This window comes from Solenopsis invicta, chromosome 10 (genome assembly GCF_016802725.1).
Source record: "Solenopsis invicta isolate M01_SB chromosome 10, UNIL_Sinv_3.0, whole genome shotgun sequence".
Taxonomy (NCBI): domain Eukaryota; kingdom Metazoa; phylum Arthropoda; class Insecta; order Hymenoptera; family Formicidae; genus Solenopsis; species Solenopsis invicta.
This window is the reverse complement of record NC_052673.1, coordinates 14,095,508-14,115,477: the sequence shown is the minus strand read 5'-3', so window position 1 is coordinate 14,115,477 and position 19,970 is coordinate 14,095,508. Positions and strand designations below refer to the sequence as shown.

The 19,970-nt window shown below is 30.2% G+C and overlaps 2 protein-coding genes across 6 annotated transcripts in view; one reads left to right on the top strand and one right to left on the bottom strand.

Moving 5' to 3' along the window:
- Positions 1–5,647, top strand: part of LOC105197075 (potassium voltage-gated channel protein Shal) — a 124,998-nt gene extending 119,351 nt beyond the window's left edge. For all 3 annotated transcript variants that reach the window (XR_005575685.1, XM_039454287.1, XM_039454285.1), the window contains one exon: positions 3,740–5,647. Coding sequence is in view for 2 of the 3 variants with exons in the window: in XM_039454287.1 (XP_039310221.1) it covers positions 3,740–3,754 (15 nt within the window). In the remaining variant the exon portion in view is untranslated. The remainder of the gene's footprint in view (positions 1–3,739) is intronic.
- Positions 5,417–16,586, bottom strand: LOC105197076 (glycine receptor subunit alpha-2). Of its 3 annotated transcripts, XM_011163300.3 has the most exons (9): positions 15,737–16,586; positions 14,518–14,768; positions 13,764–13,839; positions 12,043–12,220; positions 11,360–11,586; positions 8,890–8,972; positions 8,268–8,579; positions 7,412–7,617; positions 5,417–5,593 (listed from the first exon to the last, which is right to left on the bottom strand). In XM_011163300.3, the coding sequence occupies exons 3-9, from the start codon at positions 13,835–13,837 to the stop codon at positions 5,417–5,419; spliced, it is 1,257 nt and encodes a 418-aa protein (XP_011161602.1). In that variant the 5' UTR covers positions 13,838–13,839; positions 14,518–14,768; positions 15,737–16,586. The 3 variants fall into 3 exon arrangements, with proteins under 3 accessions (XP_011161602.1, XP_039310223.1, XP_039310224.1); XM_039454289.1 differs by lacking the exon at positions 15,737–16,586 and having other exon boundaries at positions 14,518–14,816; XM_039454290.1 differs by lacking the exons at positions 14,518–14,768; positions 15,737–16,586 and having other exon boundaries at positions 13,764–14,160.
- Between the last annotated feature and the right edge of the window lie 3,384 nt (positions 16,587–19,970).

Sequence of the window (19,970 nt, the reverse complement as noted above, 5' to 3'; positions counted from 1 at the left end):
TTAAAATTATTTTATATCATTGAGTCTGTTAAAAGTTTTTACTTGATTTTATTTATCATATCATTTCGATCTTGTTTGATTGATTTGAGTACAGTATTGACAACGAATAAAATTTGAGTTTGTTTTTCTTTATTATTGTTTTTTTTTTCATTATTATTGTTTTTGTGCACGTACGTAAAACATATATTTTTTACAACATACGTTGATGGTTTTTCTTTTGCCTTTTTTGGTAGACTTTTATTTCAACACGTAAAACAAAAAATTTATGTATTATAGCACAGATACTTTGCGTAAATCGATGGATGTGCTTTTATAAAATAAATTTAATCATTCGTTCAACAATTGAAATCGTTAATCATAATTAATTATTTAAATTAATATTTGTTCTATTAAACGTAATAATTTAGCAATTTAGAGAAATGTCCTTAATAATTTCTAATGATTTAAATTTGTTACCATTTAAGACTCTTTTGTCTATCGTACACTTACTATATCATAGGTGACTAGCAATTTGCGCCAAGTATAATAATTGTTTAGCCGCTTTTTAGAATCCGCCCACGTTATCTCGAATCCATTAACGATCGGTACGACGCTCGTTAACTGCACTGGCGACAGAAAGTCGATAGTTAATTACGCAAATGAAGGGATCTCGTTAACAGCCACGGTGAGCACGACTACGATAGATCGTTTAAGTAACGTGCCCGCCGATTCGATCGCCATCGAAAGTGCATAGATCAGTGCAAATGTCCAATGCATCCCTCTCTAAATCTCGGATGCAATCGCATTAGATTGCGTTTGGCTTTTAAATTGGGTAATAACTTTCATCCTGTTATCTACAACGGTTCCACCGAACGTTTATGAAATGGCTGTCAAGAGCCAAATGTAATCCTATGTAATATCAGGGGCATAATTCACACTTGTTGTTAATTGGATTTTACAATGAGCTTATCAATTACTCCTCAATAAATTCTCAGTTTTATATAATAATTATGTAGAACTCTATCCGAATTTTTATATTCGAGAGAATACATTCTTTTTTTATTGAAGATTTTATTCTAATCTATTATTTTTCAAGACTTTTGTACCTGGCACTTATATCTTAGAATGAACTTTTCTTAACATATAAACACAATTCAGAATATCTAACGTAACATTTGATAGGATTCAAGTTTCGAAAGTAAAATTGTTTTTTATATTTGTATTTATTTTTTAAAAATAAAAATTATCAGATAATTACTGGATTTCTCAAGCAAGGTATCAAGTTGCGTCTTTTATAAAATTGTCAAGTTCTTGGCTTGCTACTCTAATTTAATTGATAAAATTCGAGATAAATCACGCGTGATAACAATCTAAGTAACAATAAATTAATGTCGATTAGATATTGCACGGGCCGTCAGTTAATAGGCAATTGTATTAGCTCTAATGGGTAATTGAATGCGGCACGCTCGTGACATGTGTCACGCGCAGGCGGCAGGCCGTAGGAAATTATCATCGGCGTTCTCGCGGAAACGGCAGATCCGAAGAAAGGCGGCGTCAGGCCGGGGATGCACGGTGAAGATGAAGAGCCGGCGTGAATGGAATATTTCGGGTCGCGACATACCGTGGAACGATCCATTCGCATAGAACGGACGACAATTATGATTCCTTATGCGAATGTAATTATTCGCGGTGTGAGTGCGGCCTGCCTCAATTAATTGCTCTTGGCCGAGAAATTGCCGAATGATGAGGAGCGACGTTTTCCCGGCGCAGATAACTGCAGCGATTAAAAGAGAGATGAAAGGGGTACTTCTATTCATACCGAGTTGAATCCTTACCGCGCGTCAGTGCTATCTCGCGCTAGCCATGAAAGAAATTACGAATGAAGGGAAGAGCGCAAAAAAAAACTGCAATTTGCTGAGAGAAATTAAAGCAAATAATTTCACTTTTAAATATTTATTTAAATTTATAATTTTTGTTTGCTTTTTATTATTATTAATATCGAAATATGGAACTAAAGAATTTCGATATTAACTTCATTAAATAATCGTCTTTAATAAATCCGCGAAGTTTATCGTGAAATCTATCTTTATTTTATCAATCTCTTCTACGTTTCAATTAAAACTTTGCATTTGATAAAAGTTAATTTGATATAAGTTAATTAAAAGTTATTGCGCAAATTGTGCTTAAAGTTTCTACTAATTATTTTGTTATTAAATTTAATTTAATTAATAATTTTATTTACCGAGATACTCTTATTACAATTGCGCGGTATTTTAACGAGACAAAAATTTTGATTTAGAAATTGTGAAGTGGGAAAGAAAGGAAGAAGTTTCCTTTTATAATCAGTGTTTGTGGCTATGAGAATTTTCAACAGTTAACTGCAACAGATAATAGTAATAATAAAAATTATTATTTTTCCGCTGTTATCCAGTTTCCTTTTGCCTTTGTCTTATGTTCCCCAAAGTTACGATAGAGATATTATTATTATTATTACTATTAATGACAGAAATATGTACGCAATGTTAAGAAGAATTTAGCTTTTCATAACGCTAAATAACATAGAATGTTTTTCATGTTGGTAGATTATGCTATAAATCAATGGTATGAACCATTTTTAAATTGAGGTCCGCATAATATCTGTTTTGACAGCATATTTTACATACAATACATATATATATATATTTTTTTTTTCATTTTTTATATATATTATATACATATATTGTAGATTTATATAAAATTTATTTATTTATATACATATATAATAGTCATGTCTGCTGAACATAAATCGATTGATCAAATTTGGTTATCAGCTTACAATTAAAAAAAAATAGTGTCAAAAAGGCAAAAAACGATGATTTAAAGAATTTTATGACATAACACTGGCATCAATTTTTTTTCGAAATTTTGTGCCACACACAAATTATCAAGCTTTAGCTTGAAACTGCATTTGTTTTGTTTCGATATGACTATTTGTTTTCAATATGTAACAATTTGAAACTTATATGACATATATAATTTGTACTTCTTGAATTAAAGCTAATAATAAATATAATGTTTTTCAAGATTACATATAATATATTTATATATAAATAAATAGAAAAGTTAAAAACTAGAAACAAAATAAACATTTTAATGTTCAAATTATTGACCAGTGTATTAATACTTACCATTATTATACATAAAAATTAATGCTAAGATTAAATTTTTACGGACATATTTGTAATAAGCATTATAAAATTAATTGACTGTTTTGGTATAGGACACATTGTCATTATTGATTAATGTAATCAGAAAAGTAAAAACAATATTGTTATATTTTTTCAGATTATTTTTTAAAGACTTCCCAAAATTTCTGATTTTTGAAACCTATTATTTGGCCCCTGCAATATATTTAGGATATTCTATATTGGTCTAATTATTTGTTTCAGAGCTACATTTACAGCGGTCTAATTATTTGTTTTCTCAGCAACATTTACTAATTAATTATTTGTTCAAAAGTTGCCTTCGTTTGTCGTTTATTATGAGTACACAATTATTAGTTTATTGATCGTAGGATAGTATAAATAACATTTAGATTATTATCGACACGAGAAATACAGCAAAAAAATAATTTGATTTGTTTGAATTATTTTAACATTTATATGTTGTTTGCCACGCGTATAAATATCTTTGTTTCCAACTGTCGCTGCACACATTGTGAATTTTATCTTTGCCGTACTCAATTCTATTTATTTTATTACGTTTTATTTCTGTATTGCAGTATTGTGACTGTTGATCTCTTTCTACGCTGAGGAAATTTGCGATCGCTGCATGTAGGTCTTCAAATAAAAACTTGTGCAAGGATGACTCGGAATTTACTTGAACAATGACGAGCGATCGTAATGTAATTGAAAGGTACTTGAACGAAACACAAGTATAAATGATTAATTTTATTCTTATATCGTACATTGATAAATTACAGCATATATAAGTAAAACATCTCTTGGCATTATAGATCATTTCAAATTGAAGCATCTTTTAGTCTTTATATCTTTCTTAATGCTTCGATCCTGAGAAAATTTTTAATTTAGTTTGTACTTTACATTTTTAAAAAGACAAAATTCATGCAAATTTTATTTTATACATAAGTTTTTATTTTGATATAAACTTCTATATTTCTTAACGATTTTTTATTTTGCTCTAAATCTTGTTTTCATTTTCATATATACAATAAATATTAATTTCTCTCTTGAAGTTATTACAAATGTTTTGGATTCATCCAAGACGTTATTTATAAGCGAGTTATTGCGTTATAAGTTGAGAAACGTTGACGTAAATGCACAATTTATTACCAGACAGTAGTGGTCTGCAGTAGTAATACTTCGTAATGTGTCAGACAATATGCGTCATTAACTTGTCGCAAGACATTTAAGTTCGGCTAGTGAACAGAACAGCACTCGAATGATGTTAGCATTACTTTTGGTAACAATTTCTTATTAATAATTTAGGAAATATTATATTATGTTTTTACATACATATTGCAAAATATTATGATATATATCTTAACAACGAGTATCAGTTGAATTTTCATCTTTGTGAAATCACTATTTTTTAAAAATATTTTTTTTCAACTATTTTTTAAATATTCTTTTATTCTACCTTCTTTTATAATACTTTTTTTCTAATTATTTTTGTTTTATTTACAATTAATACAAATATCTTGTGATTTCGAGTAGCAATTAAATTAAAAGTTTCGTAGAAAATTATAACGTAAGAGATGATTTATATTACGCATATTTTATTTCATATATGATAACCAGAGGTATAATTTCATCAATTTTATCATAAAGTACAATATTAATAAAATATTATCTCTAAATTTTTTTGATTTTGACATTATGGCATTGTTAATACAAATCTGAGGAACAGGTGAGTAATTCATGTGTAATAATCAGTGAATTAAAACATTCTACGACGTACCAATATACATTGATTACATTTAAATGCATTTAAAGTTTACAAATACATTATTTCTTAATGATAATCTAAATAATGATTACTAATTATGATTAATAAAAAAATGATTAATATAAATTAGTCGATGTTTATGAAAGTTAAAAGATATTCTAAATATTTTTTAACTATTTTATTTACCTATATCTATTATGTTACATTTCTTATATAATTTGTTATAGGAGTTTACTATGTAATTTTGTAATAAACACAGATCGGTATTTTTCTCTTTATCACAATCTGTCAAAAACACTAACTGTTTTTTCAATAAACATGTAAATTTAATACCACTCCTACTAAACTCTTTCATTGTGTCATACTTTATACATGATAGTTTTTAGCATATACTTTTCGTGAGCTGTTTCCCTCGTGATACTTTTTTCGTAATTCGATGTCTTTAAAAGCTCACTCTCGCCGAGTCGAGCATACGTTTTGTCGAGTTGTATTACAGGAATGTGCTCCAATAGACGACATTAAGGATGAAGAACGAGAAGGGGAAAAAAAATCTGGAAACCTTGTCGATGTATATGGCGGTGTCTCGTCCATGGCAGCACTGATTACACTGAACCGTCGGTTGCCTCGTTGGACTCCTACTTCTTTCGGCATCTGGCCTCATTGGCGTCTATGAAAAAAGAAATTAAAAATACAACACGAAAGTAATAAATATAGAAAATTATTTTGCGAGTATTATTTATTTCGACTTACGCTACCTCCTCTAATTACCTTATTAATCAAGGTTATTGCAAGGTAAGTAAATTATCATACTTACAGGCGACGATTTCATTAATCTTTTAACGAATATTAATGAATATTTATTCTTAGATCGTGTTTTGCACTGATATTATATAGTTAAAGCATTTTGTATTAGAATTAAAATTTAACATATAATTGAAAAATTAAATAAAAATATTTACGTATTATTTTTTAATAAATAAGATTCATAAATTTTAGGCATATTATATTTTTATAGATGAAAATTTGTGTAATGCAACAATATTCGTTGTGCAGAGAAATGATAATAATGTACAGGAAAATGTTATTTTGTAGCGTGTTAATGCGTGGATGGGTGGACGTGTGGACGTGTGGATACATAATGAAGGTGACAGAAAGATACGTGGACGTGTAAATGACAAGGGTGCGAATGCGTGAACGCGGTGTGCGCACATTTTTCCAACATGCATTTAACTTTACTCTATACAAAATTAGGTTTTGTAATTACATAATGAGCTTTTGGCTTTGGTTCTTTTACCATTTCAAAATGTGGTTATGAATGTGAGACAAAGGTATTCCACGACTCCGCAAGCCAGCATGAGTCTTCATCAGTGGCATACCTTTGTCTCACTCATAACCAGCACCTCGTAAATGGTTTGGAACGTTGGTACTCATTATGTAATTATATAACTTAATTTTGTACAGAGTGAAGTTAACTTCTCTGGTAAGTTGAAATAAACGCACACAAAAGGTACTGTGTTAAATTCTCGTAGCCTTTTTTTATCTTTCTGATTATAAAGATCTAATATCTTTCATCAATACAAATTTGTTTGCAAATCAAGGACAAGATGTATAATAATCATCAGGTAACCTATTTAACTGCTTGAAGTGCGAATTTTGCTTACCAGTTATTAAAGAAGGGTGATATTTATTTCGCGCGCGAACGTTTTATCGTAAAGCAAGCAAGAGTAAACGCTGCGAGTAGTACGAGCAAATATTACGCGAGGGATGTAATGAAAACGGGATGCGTTTTATACAGATTCGCGGCGAACTGCAAAGTCTGCGTAAACTACAAGGGTGAAAGGAGAAAATAAATATTTCTCTGCGAATTGAGTGTTGGGACGAATGCATGCAATAAAATCAAACTTTGGAACTTGTTCAAGAGGGAAGTTACTGGAGGGAAGAGTTACTCGCCATACGCGATACGATGACTCGTCTTGGGAAGTAATACTTTCCAGCAGTGCATCTCGCTGCACTTTCGCGGGCCGATGCTGTTTACCATATAACATTCGGATTGAGAAATAAATATGCTTTCGCAAAAGTCAATCACATATAGATTTTCCTAAGGCGAGTTTTCTGCTTCGAAATGGAGTTACGGTTAAAAAGTCTGGTTCAAAATTTATATGAAGATTCTTTTTTGCATTGTTAAAACCGCGCGAAATTTAATACTTCCTTTCTCTCCTTTATCAAACGAAGTGATGTAACTTCATTATGCATCTCAATGATTTACACGATCTCGCGGATGTTCGGTAACTCGGTTGCGGTTTACAATTCAGGGTCTCTTTTATTTCTGGTATTTTTATTCAATTGAGCGATGCTCCGTATCGACAGGACGAAATCACATTACTCTCGGCCCTGCGCATTTCGCTTTATCTCGAACTATCAATTTCGTGGAAACCGATGGAGCGTTCGTCGTAAATATCGCGCTGCGTTTTTTCTTTTTTTTTACCTTGAAGTCGTCGATAGCCTCGCGAAGATCTTCGTCCGAGTATCCTTTCATGGCTTTCGTGGCGACGGACCCCATATAATTGTTTACTATTGCGAATTCCATGAGGGATAGGAAGACGAATACGCTGCACGAAGACATCCACACGTCGATCGCCTTTACATACGAGACCGGCGGTAGAGATTGTTGAGATTGTGTGTTTTGAGTAGCTGAAAAAGAGATATTAAATTATTCTTCTTCTTACACATGGTTACATTTCAATTGACATGCGTACGCAGCGTCTATCTTTATAAATATGCGTGAAACGAAAATAACTTATTTACTCTTCTTTTTATCATTAAGCTTTATAATGATTTAAATGTATTACTAATTTAAGTTTAAAATAATATTAAGTATTTAGTTTTTTACTATTTGTGCAAACGTAGAAAATCATTTTAATTATGTAAATAAGCTAAACTTTAAATATAATCAATACTCTATTATCCTATAATAAGAATTGCATTATATTTTTCATTTGTATTTTTTATTTGTTTTCATTTATATATAGGAACATTTATTATTGCATTAAAAAAAAATTCATATTATTTATCGTCTGTTATTTATATTACATATTAAGTTTCATTTATTTGTGTTCTGGAAAATCAAATAATTTTATTTAATTTTAATTTATAGTGCACATTGAAAAAAATTAACTAATGGTTTCACTAAAAAGAAAAGATTTATTAAAACCATTTTCAGTAAATTGCAATTTTGTCGGTGTTTATTGATATTTATGCCGTCATTATCCCCGAACAAAGCACTCTATCGCAAATATCATGAATAGTTATATCACGGGTAATGGAAGGAGAGGTCGCCTAACCGAGGGTCAGTAGTGACGTCACGCCAAGAGTGACCCGTGCTGGGATGGCTTCCGGCTTGATCCAAAAGGCGATCCAGGACATGACGACGATCAAGGCGGAGGGGATGTATGTGTGGAACAGGTGATAACCCAGTCTCCGGCGCAGATTGAAGACAATCTGTATGCATGTGAAGTTTCCGGTCGAGTATTCGATCGTGCAGTCTGTCGTGTAGTTGTTCGATATGTCGAGTTGCGGCAGCTCGATTTCCGGATTAACCACAAGGGGATCGGTCGTGTTCCATAAGAATACCAGATCTTGAGTAGTGTGCGAAACTTAAAAAGAAAATAAACAAAATGTGTAAGATATATTGAGATGTAGAAAAAAAGCATGTTGTGATGGTAAACAACCTTGATATTTTAACATAAATTTTAATTATTCATAAATATTATATAAATATTTGGTATAAATAATTCATTATAATTAATAACAGCTAATAATGTAATCATGTAAATAATAATTGCAACAGATTATAAATATGAATGTATTTTTTGGTATTATTAATAGGGAAAATATCACAATTTATACGTGTACAAAAATATTGATATAATATAACGTATAGTTTATGAATTAATATATACTTACGGCTTTCAATCATCATCGAGCAAATTTGAGTGTCATGAGGATAGGACTCGAACTTCATCGCGCATGAAAGCACCAATGTCAATCTAAAACGAATATTGCGCTTTCCTGTGTGATACAATTCATTAATCAAATTACATTTCAATTTCAGGTATGAGTACGTTTTACTCGATAGCGCTATTTTTGCAGTGACGAACATGCTGAAGCTTTTCTCTATTTTTGTTTTCGATGAAACATACGTTCAGGACAAGGGAAACTAAATTTACATCATTTTATTGACAATAAAACTTGACAGAATAGCTATTGCTCGTTCCATCTAACACGTTGGATTAAAATCACCAGCAGATAGAAATAAATGAAACTGAGGTAGCTACAAGCAAAAATGCCAAACGCGAATAGAAATATATCAATGTCATGGAAGCCTTGTGCGTATTGCATCAAAATTTCTCATCAAGATTTACACTGATAATGAGATTCTTGATTACCTTTCTTGATTGAAATGCTTCGACATTTGAATTGACAATAGATTTATATAAAATTGTTGAACAGTTCATTATTAGAATTGAATCGTATAAACAATCTTTAAAAATATTAAAAAATTGAAATTATGCACGCAATTATCAGGGAGGATGATCATTTGAAGTTTCAAAGCTAATAACATTTTTCTCAAAAATTCAAAATTTAATAACAAATTCTTTAAACTTCTTTTACTTCTACGTATGGCGTTGGTATTCCATAGTTTTGTTCTCGCAAAGTAGAATGCTTTTATGTAGGGAGAAAAATAAAAAGAGTTAATATATCAACGAACAATGGTGCTTTTTTAAGAAGAATAATGATATAAAGTCACAGTTGTAATGTACCGATAAGATTTCTATATTTTGTTGCGAAGTATATTAGAGAGAGGTTGTCGAAATCGCATCAGTTTCTAAATTGTACCTCATAAAAACATTCAACTCCTGTACTTGTATTGCGTTGTACTTGTACCGTTTTTATGGGATTATTCGAGAACTATAGTGCTGCCATGAGACTTTATTACACTTGAGACGTTAGTCAGAGTAAAAATTTTATTTACATTCATAGAAAAATTGTAATAACTATTTTTTGATACATTTTATAGTCAAAAAGGATAAATAAGATAAATAGTCCAAGTTTTGTTAATTTGTAATGATCACAATACTGTTTAGCATTAGATTAAAAGCTTTAAAGTTTTTTTATTCTCGTTTGTAGATTAGATAAAAAAAGTTTACAAAATACTTTATTCTCCCGTTGCATTACGACGTTGCAATTTGGCTATTGATATTAATGTTTCTTTTGTTTTTCTTTTACAGTGGACGAAAAATGGCTAAAAGAGAATATGGAAAATGGTATCCAGAATTTATGAATCGTGCTCTCAAAGAGTGTATAGAGGCTGTAAAATAAGATTGAATGAAGTAGAAAGAAAATACGGCATTTCTGTAAAAAAAAAAATTTACGACAGTATCAAAATAAAGTTTTACGTGGAATAGAACGAGCTAGTGTACACTTCATGAACGGCAGAGAAACATTTTATCAACTTGTGGTGCGATTTATAAGACTCGTTTCTTGTATATCTCATACCACTTGTAGGCTTACTACAGTTCCTTATTAAAAAAATTATAATAACGCAAAAAATTATGAAAGAATTACATAGAAAAAGGAAAATAATGTATATTATAATGCAAAAACTTAAATATAATTTTCATTTCTGAGTTAGAAATCTTTATGTGAAAAGTAATGCAATTTCGGTAACTTTCTTCTAGAAAGATTTTTAGAAGTTACCCTTGGTTTTATACTATTTTTCCTTATCTCTTTGTCTTATAAATAATGTGTAACTATTAAATATTTCTTATAAAAGAATATGTCAAAACGTAACGTTATCTATTTTTTAAATTGGAAACTTTTTAAATTTGTTATATAAACATATATAAAACTTGTATTTCTTATGAAAAGATAACTATTAAAGTATTTTCTTTGTCTTTTTCATGTGAATGTTTATGACATTTAATAATTGCAGGAATAACTGTCTAAAACTGTATGGAAATTTCACTGAAAAATTTCAAACTTGTATTCTCGTACAAATAAATTTAATTTTTGCAGTTGAAGGAAACTCGCTTTATGTATGTTTAGTACGAAATCATTTGTTTTTAACTTTGTATAAATAAGAGAAAAAGAGAAAGAGAAAAAGAATGTTAAAATGTATATATCTAATCTAATATTGCAATATAATATTATTATAATAATGCGTTATAAATCCTTTTTGACTTGAATAGAATTTAATTATCGGACACGAATAACTTGCAATTAATTATTATTATTAATTCTTTACAAAAACATTAATAAAATTTTAATATATTTTTTATAAAAATATCATATAACTATTTATTGTTAAATATTACAATAATATTAAATACAAAATTAAATAATTATTAATAATAACTGAAGTATAGACTCTTACTTGGACATGTAAAGCAGCGTTTCATCGTGATACAACCAAAGGTAATGGTTTGGTATTGACATCTTGTGGAAAGTAACCTTTTTCGCATTCTTGAAGAAGCAGTCGGGTCTCCAGATATTGTGTAACCACTCCACGTCAAGTATCCGGTAATCTTCGGACATGTTTTCCGGTAATCGTAGCCTAGAGTCCCGCCAACTCTGAGCGAGAAATATATCAGCCACGTACGTCTGTCGTTGTAGAAAAATAATGTGAACAGATGTCACTTCATATGCGACCATATGCAGGTGACATGATTGTTCTTCCTCTGATGAAAACAAAATGTTTTCTAGCTTGCGTTTATGTGTCTTAAAAATTATATCTTTGTCATAAATTTCAGAAAATATGAAGCAATTTCGAAAGCAATATTGTTCTTACGTAATTTAGTATAAACTCGCTATATGATTTATTGTTAATTGCTCTTTTCAATGAGCGTAAAGTAATTTTATTTTATATATTCACTTAATACGATTTTAATAGATATACTTTATTACCATAATAATTAAAATAAAATTGGTTATAAAAAGGGAAAAATTATCTTAATAAAATAATACAGATGTAGCGTATGTAATATTCCAAGGGGGGCGGGGGGGATATTCGGGAGAACAAATCTTCCTGAAAGCTGCTTATGTTGGTTTTTTGCTCACCATCGATTCCTCATTTATCGAGTCCAGGCTGAGCACAGTCACGTGAAAATAAACGATGGTGGGTTGTCCGAGGAATTTTGGTGCTTTGTGCTTGTCGTACTGCTTCGGATTTAAAGGCAGGATGTCTTTCAACGACAAGGAGGTCTCTTTTTTCCCGTATTCATCGAAGTCCAATTCTCTAAAACGTCGAAAGATGCAAGAAACGACTTTTTAATAGTCTATATTTGTATACATGAGTTTATTTGTTAAATATTATCTTCATTATGACGAATCGCATTTAATGCAATTTTAAAAGAAAAATATTGTATGATTTATTTAACCGATGACTTATAATTTAAAAAAAAATTTTTTTGTTTATTTCCATTTAGTGATATTTACAAATATTGATAATTATTATGGAATAATATAATAAAATAATATATAAAATAAAATATTAATTACTTTACACATTTATCTTATTTATCTTTAAATAGAAATAAAGAAGAAAATTTTATTTACTGTTGTACGACAAATTACTGAATATTTGATACTTTATGTTACATTGTTCTCTGAATAATCGTCATATAGTAATAAAAACAGAATTACTTACCAATTGCGACAAAAAGAAAAAAAAGGTTGAAGCATTGCATATTGTAGCTGCAATTAATTTGCAATGATGACCTTAAAAGTTAAATAATAGCTTTGATAGCGATATTACTGCTACAGCGATTTTTATCGCAGCATCGATGACACTCATAAATTATTCACAGGCTACAAGAACTGAGTGCGCGCGGTCTGTTGGCAATTTCATTATTACAGAGTGGATGCTATTTTTCTCAATCGGGTCGACCACGTCGATGCCACGATTGCTAACCGTACGACTTTCTTTGTTCAATTAGGATGTGATTGCGGTATTGATTGATAAACAAATGCGTCGCAACGAATTTGTTTTTTCCCCAACGCATGGAATGCAGTATGAAGATGTGATATATGCCCGTTATTAAATCATAACGCGTTTATAATCTGCCCATACACGTCCCAGTACATGATCTAGTGTACGATACAATTTATGATGTACCATAAGTCAAAAATAGTGAAACTTAAAATAGCGTATTTATTTCAAGAGTTTTATCGCTAATTACATTTCAATAATTTTCTCTCTCTCCTTTTACAATTGCTATTAAAAATGTAATGTTACATATGGTTTTCTTAATTGACATTTCTTGGAATTTTTAGAATATAAAAATATAGTTTTATCCCAGTGTGTTACTGTGGATAAATTTTTCCGGTGCCAAAATTCAAGTTTAGTATAGTTTTTGTATTATTAAAATTTGATAGTTTAAAATAATATTTAATAAGAATTTTTTCATTACATTATTGTAGTTCAATTATTCTAATATTTTGCCATCGAATTAGAACAAAAGTTCGTAGTGGCACATATGTGTTTGAATAAATCTATGTACAAATACATCTAAATATTATTTTTAAATTTTACTTAAAAAAATTTTTACAAATTTTACAAACTTTTTGAATCTTCAATATAAAACAGAAAAAAATCCAAAAGAGTTTTTAATTATGAATTTTCATCCAAAGTAGCATTCACACGTCAGAAAAATATAAGTAGCACTCAGGTCAAATAAAAAGATTCAAATTTAAAAATACTATTTTGCCGAGATTGCTGGTCCTGAAATCTTGTAATATTTAAAATGATATCATCAAAGAAAATGTAACAGCGTACTCACGGAAAATGCGGGGCGGTCATGTCAAATAGGGCGTACAAGTAGCAGCACATGATCAGCAGAAAGTGCCACGTCATTCCTGAAGAGAGCAGAGAATATAGAGAGTGATACAGATGGTCCAAAGAAAGAGCAGTGTATGCAACGGAGAGTATGTAGAGTACGTCATAAAGAATTCATCGACGCAAAAGGATCGATAAGATCGTTTTGAACATCATAGACATTCTGGTCCTTCTGTGTGAGCTGAAGGATGTGTATTACGACTGTTTCTTCACATACTAACTTATTAATGTTCCAACATTGTGTTAATAATCCGATTTTGAATTCGATTAATAACACAAAAATCCCATTTAATTCTGTTGTTTCTTGCCGATAGAGCCACATGTTGATGAGTAACAATTCGTTATTTGCCTTACATTATCTTTGTGAATTATAAATGAATATGTATAATTCAAATGCGCACGATTTGATGAAATAGTAAATAATATATTATTTTATTTTTTTATTATTTTAAAGAAATATTTTTATATTAATAACATGTAATATGTGTGTGTGTGTGTGTGCTCCGTTTAATAATTTTGCCTAATATTAATTAAGAAACTTTATGATTTAAAATTGTCTATTAATCAGTTATTGGAATCTCCGTTTTCTCATTAATCCGTAACCCAGCATATTTCACGGGCCGTTTCCTGACTTACATTTATTTTTAAATTTTATGGTCCTCTACACGATGGATTTTCCAATCCAATTTTCCACTCACCGATCAACTGCACATTCTATCGTTCGGAAATCCGGCGAATGCTCTCGACGAAGATCGAACGGAAGCTGGTAACTATTCGCCCGAAAATCTTTCTCGCCGAATGATCACTTCCGGTCCTTCGTGGATCAATGAACATCTGAATTACATTTGAACACAGTGTCTCATAAACGAAGCCATTGACATAGATCGATGCTGAGAATGTTGATGAGTCACGTTGTCGACATCAATCATCGATTGCGATCTACCTGAATCTATTGAACCAACAAAAGTTACTTTTATCAAGAACTTTTATCAATAATAATATTTCACATTGAACGTTTCAATTGATGCGTCTGTCTCATTGTAATCTTGATTTAATGAATTCACTACTTTTCAAATAATATTTCATAAATATAAGATTAATATTTATGAAATAAGCAAATAAGCCAATCTTGTTCCTCAAGAAAATCTTCCTTTGAGCTTGTAATGAAAGTATAAGCTGACTTTAAGTTATCGCTTTAAATCATTCTTCATGAAAAATGCATTTCTTTAAAAAGGCAGATTTATTAATATTTACTTGTGATATCATTTTTAAATAGCGTCTTATAAAGATAAAAATAAGTTAATTTATATAAATGTAATTTTTAGATATATAAACTTATGGATATAGTATTACGGAGTTACGTTATAATATGTTACGTAGCAATGAATGAAGTTTGTATTATAATAAATATTAAAATATATTTTAAATCACTTTTTGAAAATGAGTATTTCTATGTTAATTATTTTGACAAACTAAAAAACGATAAAATAACCAATAAAATTTGCATATTAATAACATATTAAATGTCACATACAATGCAAAAGCGATATTTTTAAGCAAAACATGCTTGTGATTGTAAGACTGCAAAAAGATTGATTTTACAAGAATTTAAAAATATTTTTGAATCCATCTTGACTCCCAGTTATCGAATGGCATAAAGTCATCATTGATAAAAATAAATTTCAGCAAGAAATTTTTTTCCAAAGACAATAACAAATTTTTTTTTTAATGTATTACTGATGTCAAATAAAAAAAAAATTTTTTTTTAATAAGTGCATATCTCTAATTTAATTGATATTTTAAATCTAAAATCAAGTTTTATTTAAATAATAATGCTTTTGCTTTTCAGATTGTAATAAAATAAATTGGGAATTAAAAGCTATCATAATTGAAAATCTAAGATTAATTAAGACGTACTCTACGACTGACGTTTCTTCTTGTCAACTTCAATTTAAGGTACGTTAAAAAGATCGTCGATAACTCGATGGCGTTTCAATTTGCGATATCTTTCAACATGCAAGGCTTCTTTCGTCTCTTTTACATTGGAATCTCGTAACCCCAAACATTAAAATAGCGCGCAAAATCCCTTCCATGTGCACGTACGTGAGTAGTACGAGGCAGTAATAAAACCGTGTAACAATGTGTATTTATGAGCGAATTATAAATCCCCTCCTAGTAACCTGTACTGAAAAGGAAATGTTTGTGCAGATCTGGCGTGAAATTGTTATGTTTATAAGTTCATTCTTCGTAATGGTTAATGTTTCAATATTTTAATAATTAATGAAAAAAAAGAGTAGAAAATTCGACACCGCTACGGCCCTGAACTTCACAGTTTGATACTGAATTGAAGACAACGTCATTATCACATTCGGAGTCTCGGACCACAGGCTATTACGAAGTTTCCAGTGTTATCACAATTTCTCTTCGAAAACGTCGAGGAAACACGGCACGACGCGGGTTTTATTGCGTGTTCGGTACTATAGATTTGTCACACGAAAATTTGCCATAGCGCTGCACTTTCCTTCTCGTTGTCCGTAAACTACCCCGTCGCTCGACTGCCTCTAAGTCAATTTACCTATCGACAAACTGATTAGAGCCCTACTCTCTTTCATCTACAGTATCGTGTAACGTCTAAGCACGTGGGTCTGAATTAGATATCCTGCAATTCTTCGATTAAAAGCGTGTCGGATAAGGTAGTAGGATAAAAGAATGTAAGAAGATAAAAGTGAATTATCAGTTTAGTCTTCGTATATCGCAGAAAAGACCATCGGATTAAATATTACGAGATAATAAAATATGAACTATAAAAATATTCAAGGATGAACTACAATTGTTTCTGACTTACAAACTATTAATTTTAATTAACAATATATGTATGTGTGTGTGTGTTTGTGTTATTAATTTTTATCGATGTTTCTTGTTTTATTTTTATTGATCATTTTTTATTGTTTGTAATATTTTTACATAAATTCAGGCATTTCAATACAAAACTTTTTCCAAAAACTGTAAAATTTTTCTGCTATCGAATGAAAAAAAGATTATTTTAAGCAAGCGCATATCTCTGCTTTAATCGATATTTTGAATCTAAAATCAAGATTTATTTAAATAATCCTTTTGATTTTTAATTGAGTACTTTCAGTTAATAGAAGAATAATATTTAAGACATAAAACTTCTAAATAAAAAAAATAATTATTGTATGACTTGCAACACTTTTAAAATACAATTTAATTAATAATTATTTATAGAAATACGAACTTTGTGTTAAACTTATCGACAATGCAATGTGCTAAAAGATCCACTCTCGCCATCTAATACCAGACAGCATACAACCTGACTAGCTCGAGAATTGATTATTTTATTTTTTCATGTGTCTATTAATCACTGTATAATAATTAATTTTTATTTTAATAAAAATAATGTAAAAGTTAGAAATATTTTAAAATTAAAGGCTTTTTTGAATACATTTGCAGTCGATACAGAAGCTTTCCCCTCTTATTAAAAGTTGCTAACTAAATCTTCACAGTCGGCAACGGCAAATTTATAATGAGAGAATAAAATTCAATTTTATGATATTATGTTCAATTGGCTAACAATTAATTTTTTTCTAATTAAATATTTTAATTTAATTTCACTTAATTTATTTATCAACGAATGAAAAAATAAAGCTTTGTTGGTAACTTAAAATTTAGTTGGTAGCTCATAAATGGAGTACGAGAGGCCACTTCTCGTACTTCCCTCGAAATCGATTATCAGTGACCCCGTTTTTCTAGCCATTCTAACGATTAGCAAGTTTCCAGCATTTGTAAAAATGGTTTGTTTCTTTTTACATCAGTTACACATTTCTTTAAAAAATTTTAATTTAAGTATCATAATATATCTAATAAATAATATTTGTATTCAATAACATAATCAATTATATATCTTCATATAGAAAATGTGATAAAATAAGTTTATAAATTTTAAATATAGAATTGAGTTAATATTTCATTTATTTATAAATCATGTTACGGATGTTATGCGAAATTTTGCATTTGCTATCCAGGGAGAAATAATAAGTCAAATCAATATTGATTTGACGTTGATGGCGTCGATAATTTTTCCAAAATGAGAAATATCAATCAGATTGACGTCGACAGCATTTACAATTGACAGGTGTAATTAATAAACGCCAATAAAAAATTTAAAGGTTGCACGAAAAGCTAAATTAATTAAAAGTTGCATTAAGAGATTAAATCAAGTCAAATTAAATGATTATTTTTAAAAGTATTATTTGTATTAATTGTTTTAAATTAAAAAGTAATTTTTTTAGAATTAGATTTTTAAAATTATTTTAAATACTAATACAAATAAGAAAACATATGTAAACATATTTTATACACAATACAATTATATACATATTTTTACATAAAAAGGCGCTAAGGGTGCGTCATTATTGTGAATATACCAGATGATGTGTGTTACTGGGAATAAGAGCTCTTTTCCGATAGCACACATCTCTGTAGCACGCGACTATGTGCGCTATCGGGAAAAAGACGCGTGTACTCGTATTCCCGATAGCACACATCACCTGGTATGTGCGCTATCGGAAATAAATTTCAATTTTTTCCGATAGCTCATATACCAGACGATGTGGGCTATTGGGAATAAATACGTTTTTTTTATCGATAGCCCACATATAAGACGATGTGGGCTATCGGTAATAAACGCGTCTTCTTCCCGATAGTGCACACAATCGCGACCTATCGAGATGTGTGCTAAAGGGAATTGCTTTATATTTTGTATGTGCTATTGGGATGTGTGATATCGCACCGTGCGCTAACGGCACCCACTCATTGTTTTTATAAAATATTTATTATATTTATTTTGCAAAATTATAAAGAATATTACTAACAAAATTAATGTTAACAAAATTAGCATAGGAAGAGTATTCGAAACAAATTCACAATTCAAATATTTGTTTTCATTGGAAATGCCTCTGAGGAAAATGAGTAGGTACTCTTTAAATTTTTTGGAGTGGAATTTTATCTAAAAGAGTGGAATTCCACTCTAAAAGTGTGAAAATCCTGCCACTCTTTATCAAGACTTTATCATTGCCATTTCCATTGCCGTCATAATAGTGACAATACGATTGGCCGAGCATCGCCATCGTCGCCATCATCGCCATCATCGCCATCGTCGCCATCATTGCCATTATTGCAATCATCGACATCATCGCCATCATCGCCATCATCGCCATCATCATCGTCATCATTGCATTATCGCCATCATCACCATCATCACCATTATTGCCAACATCGCCATCATCGCCATCATCATCGCCATCATCGCCATCATCATCGCCATCATCGCCATCAACATCGCTATCATTGTCATTATCGCCAAAAGAGTTATAACAGTCAAAGTTCGAAATTTTTGAGTAAGACTTTCTTTGCGAATTTCTCCAAAATCTCTGTGTTCGGATAGCCCCCAGAAGAGTTCAAACTTTTATCATGATGAATCGAACCGCTAAAGTGAAAAACGAAAGAGTTATATATGTCAAAGTTCGAAATATTTGAGTAAAATTTTTTTTGCGAATTTCTCCAATATTTCTGTTTTCTGATAGCCCCCAGAAGAGTTTTAACTTTTTTCATGATGAATCGAATCGCTAAAGTGAAAAACGAAAGAGTTATATCAATCAAAGTTCGAAATATTTGAGTAAAATTTTTTTTGCGAATTTCTCCAATATTTCTGTGTTCTGATAGCCCCCAGAAGAATTTTAAATTTTTTCATGATGGATCGAATCGCTAAAGTGAAAAACGAAAGACATATATCAGACCAAAATTTTTGAGAAAAATTATTTTTGCGAATTTCTGCAATATCTCTGTGTTCTGATAGCACCCAGAAGAGTTCAAACCTTTATCATGATGAATCGAATCGCTAAAGTGAAAAACGAAAGAGTTATATCAGTCAAAGTTCGAAATATTTGAGTAAAATTTTTTTTGCGAACTTCTCCAATATTTTTGTGTTTTGATAGCCCCCAGAAGGGTTCTCACTTTTATCATGATGGATCGAATCGCTAAAGTGAAAAACGAAAGACTTATATCAGACCAAAATTTTTGAGAAAAAGTTTTTTTGCGAATTTCTCCAATATCTCTGTGTTCTGAAAGCCCC

Coding starts and splice junctions, on each gene's coding strand:
- LOC105197076 (XM_011163300.3), bottom strand. CDS start 13,837: ATGACGTGGCACTTTCTGCTGATCATGTGCTGCTACTTGTACGCCCTA. Junction 11,587..12,042: donor CGATAAATGAGGAATCGATG/GTGAGCAAAAAA, acceptor CTACAACGACAG/ACGTACGTGGCTGATATATT. Junction 5,594..7,411: donor AGGCTATCGACGACTTCAAG/GTAAAAAAAAAG, acceptor CTTTTTTCATAG/ACGCCAATGAGGCCAGATGC.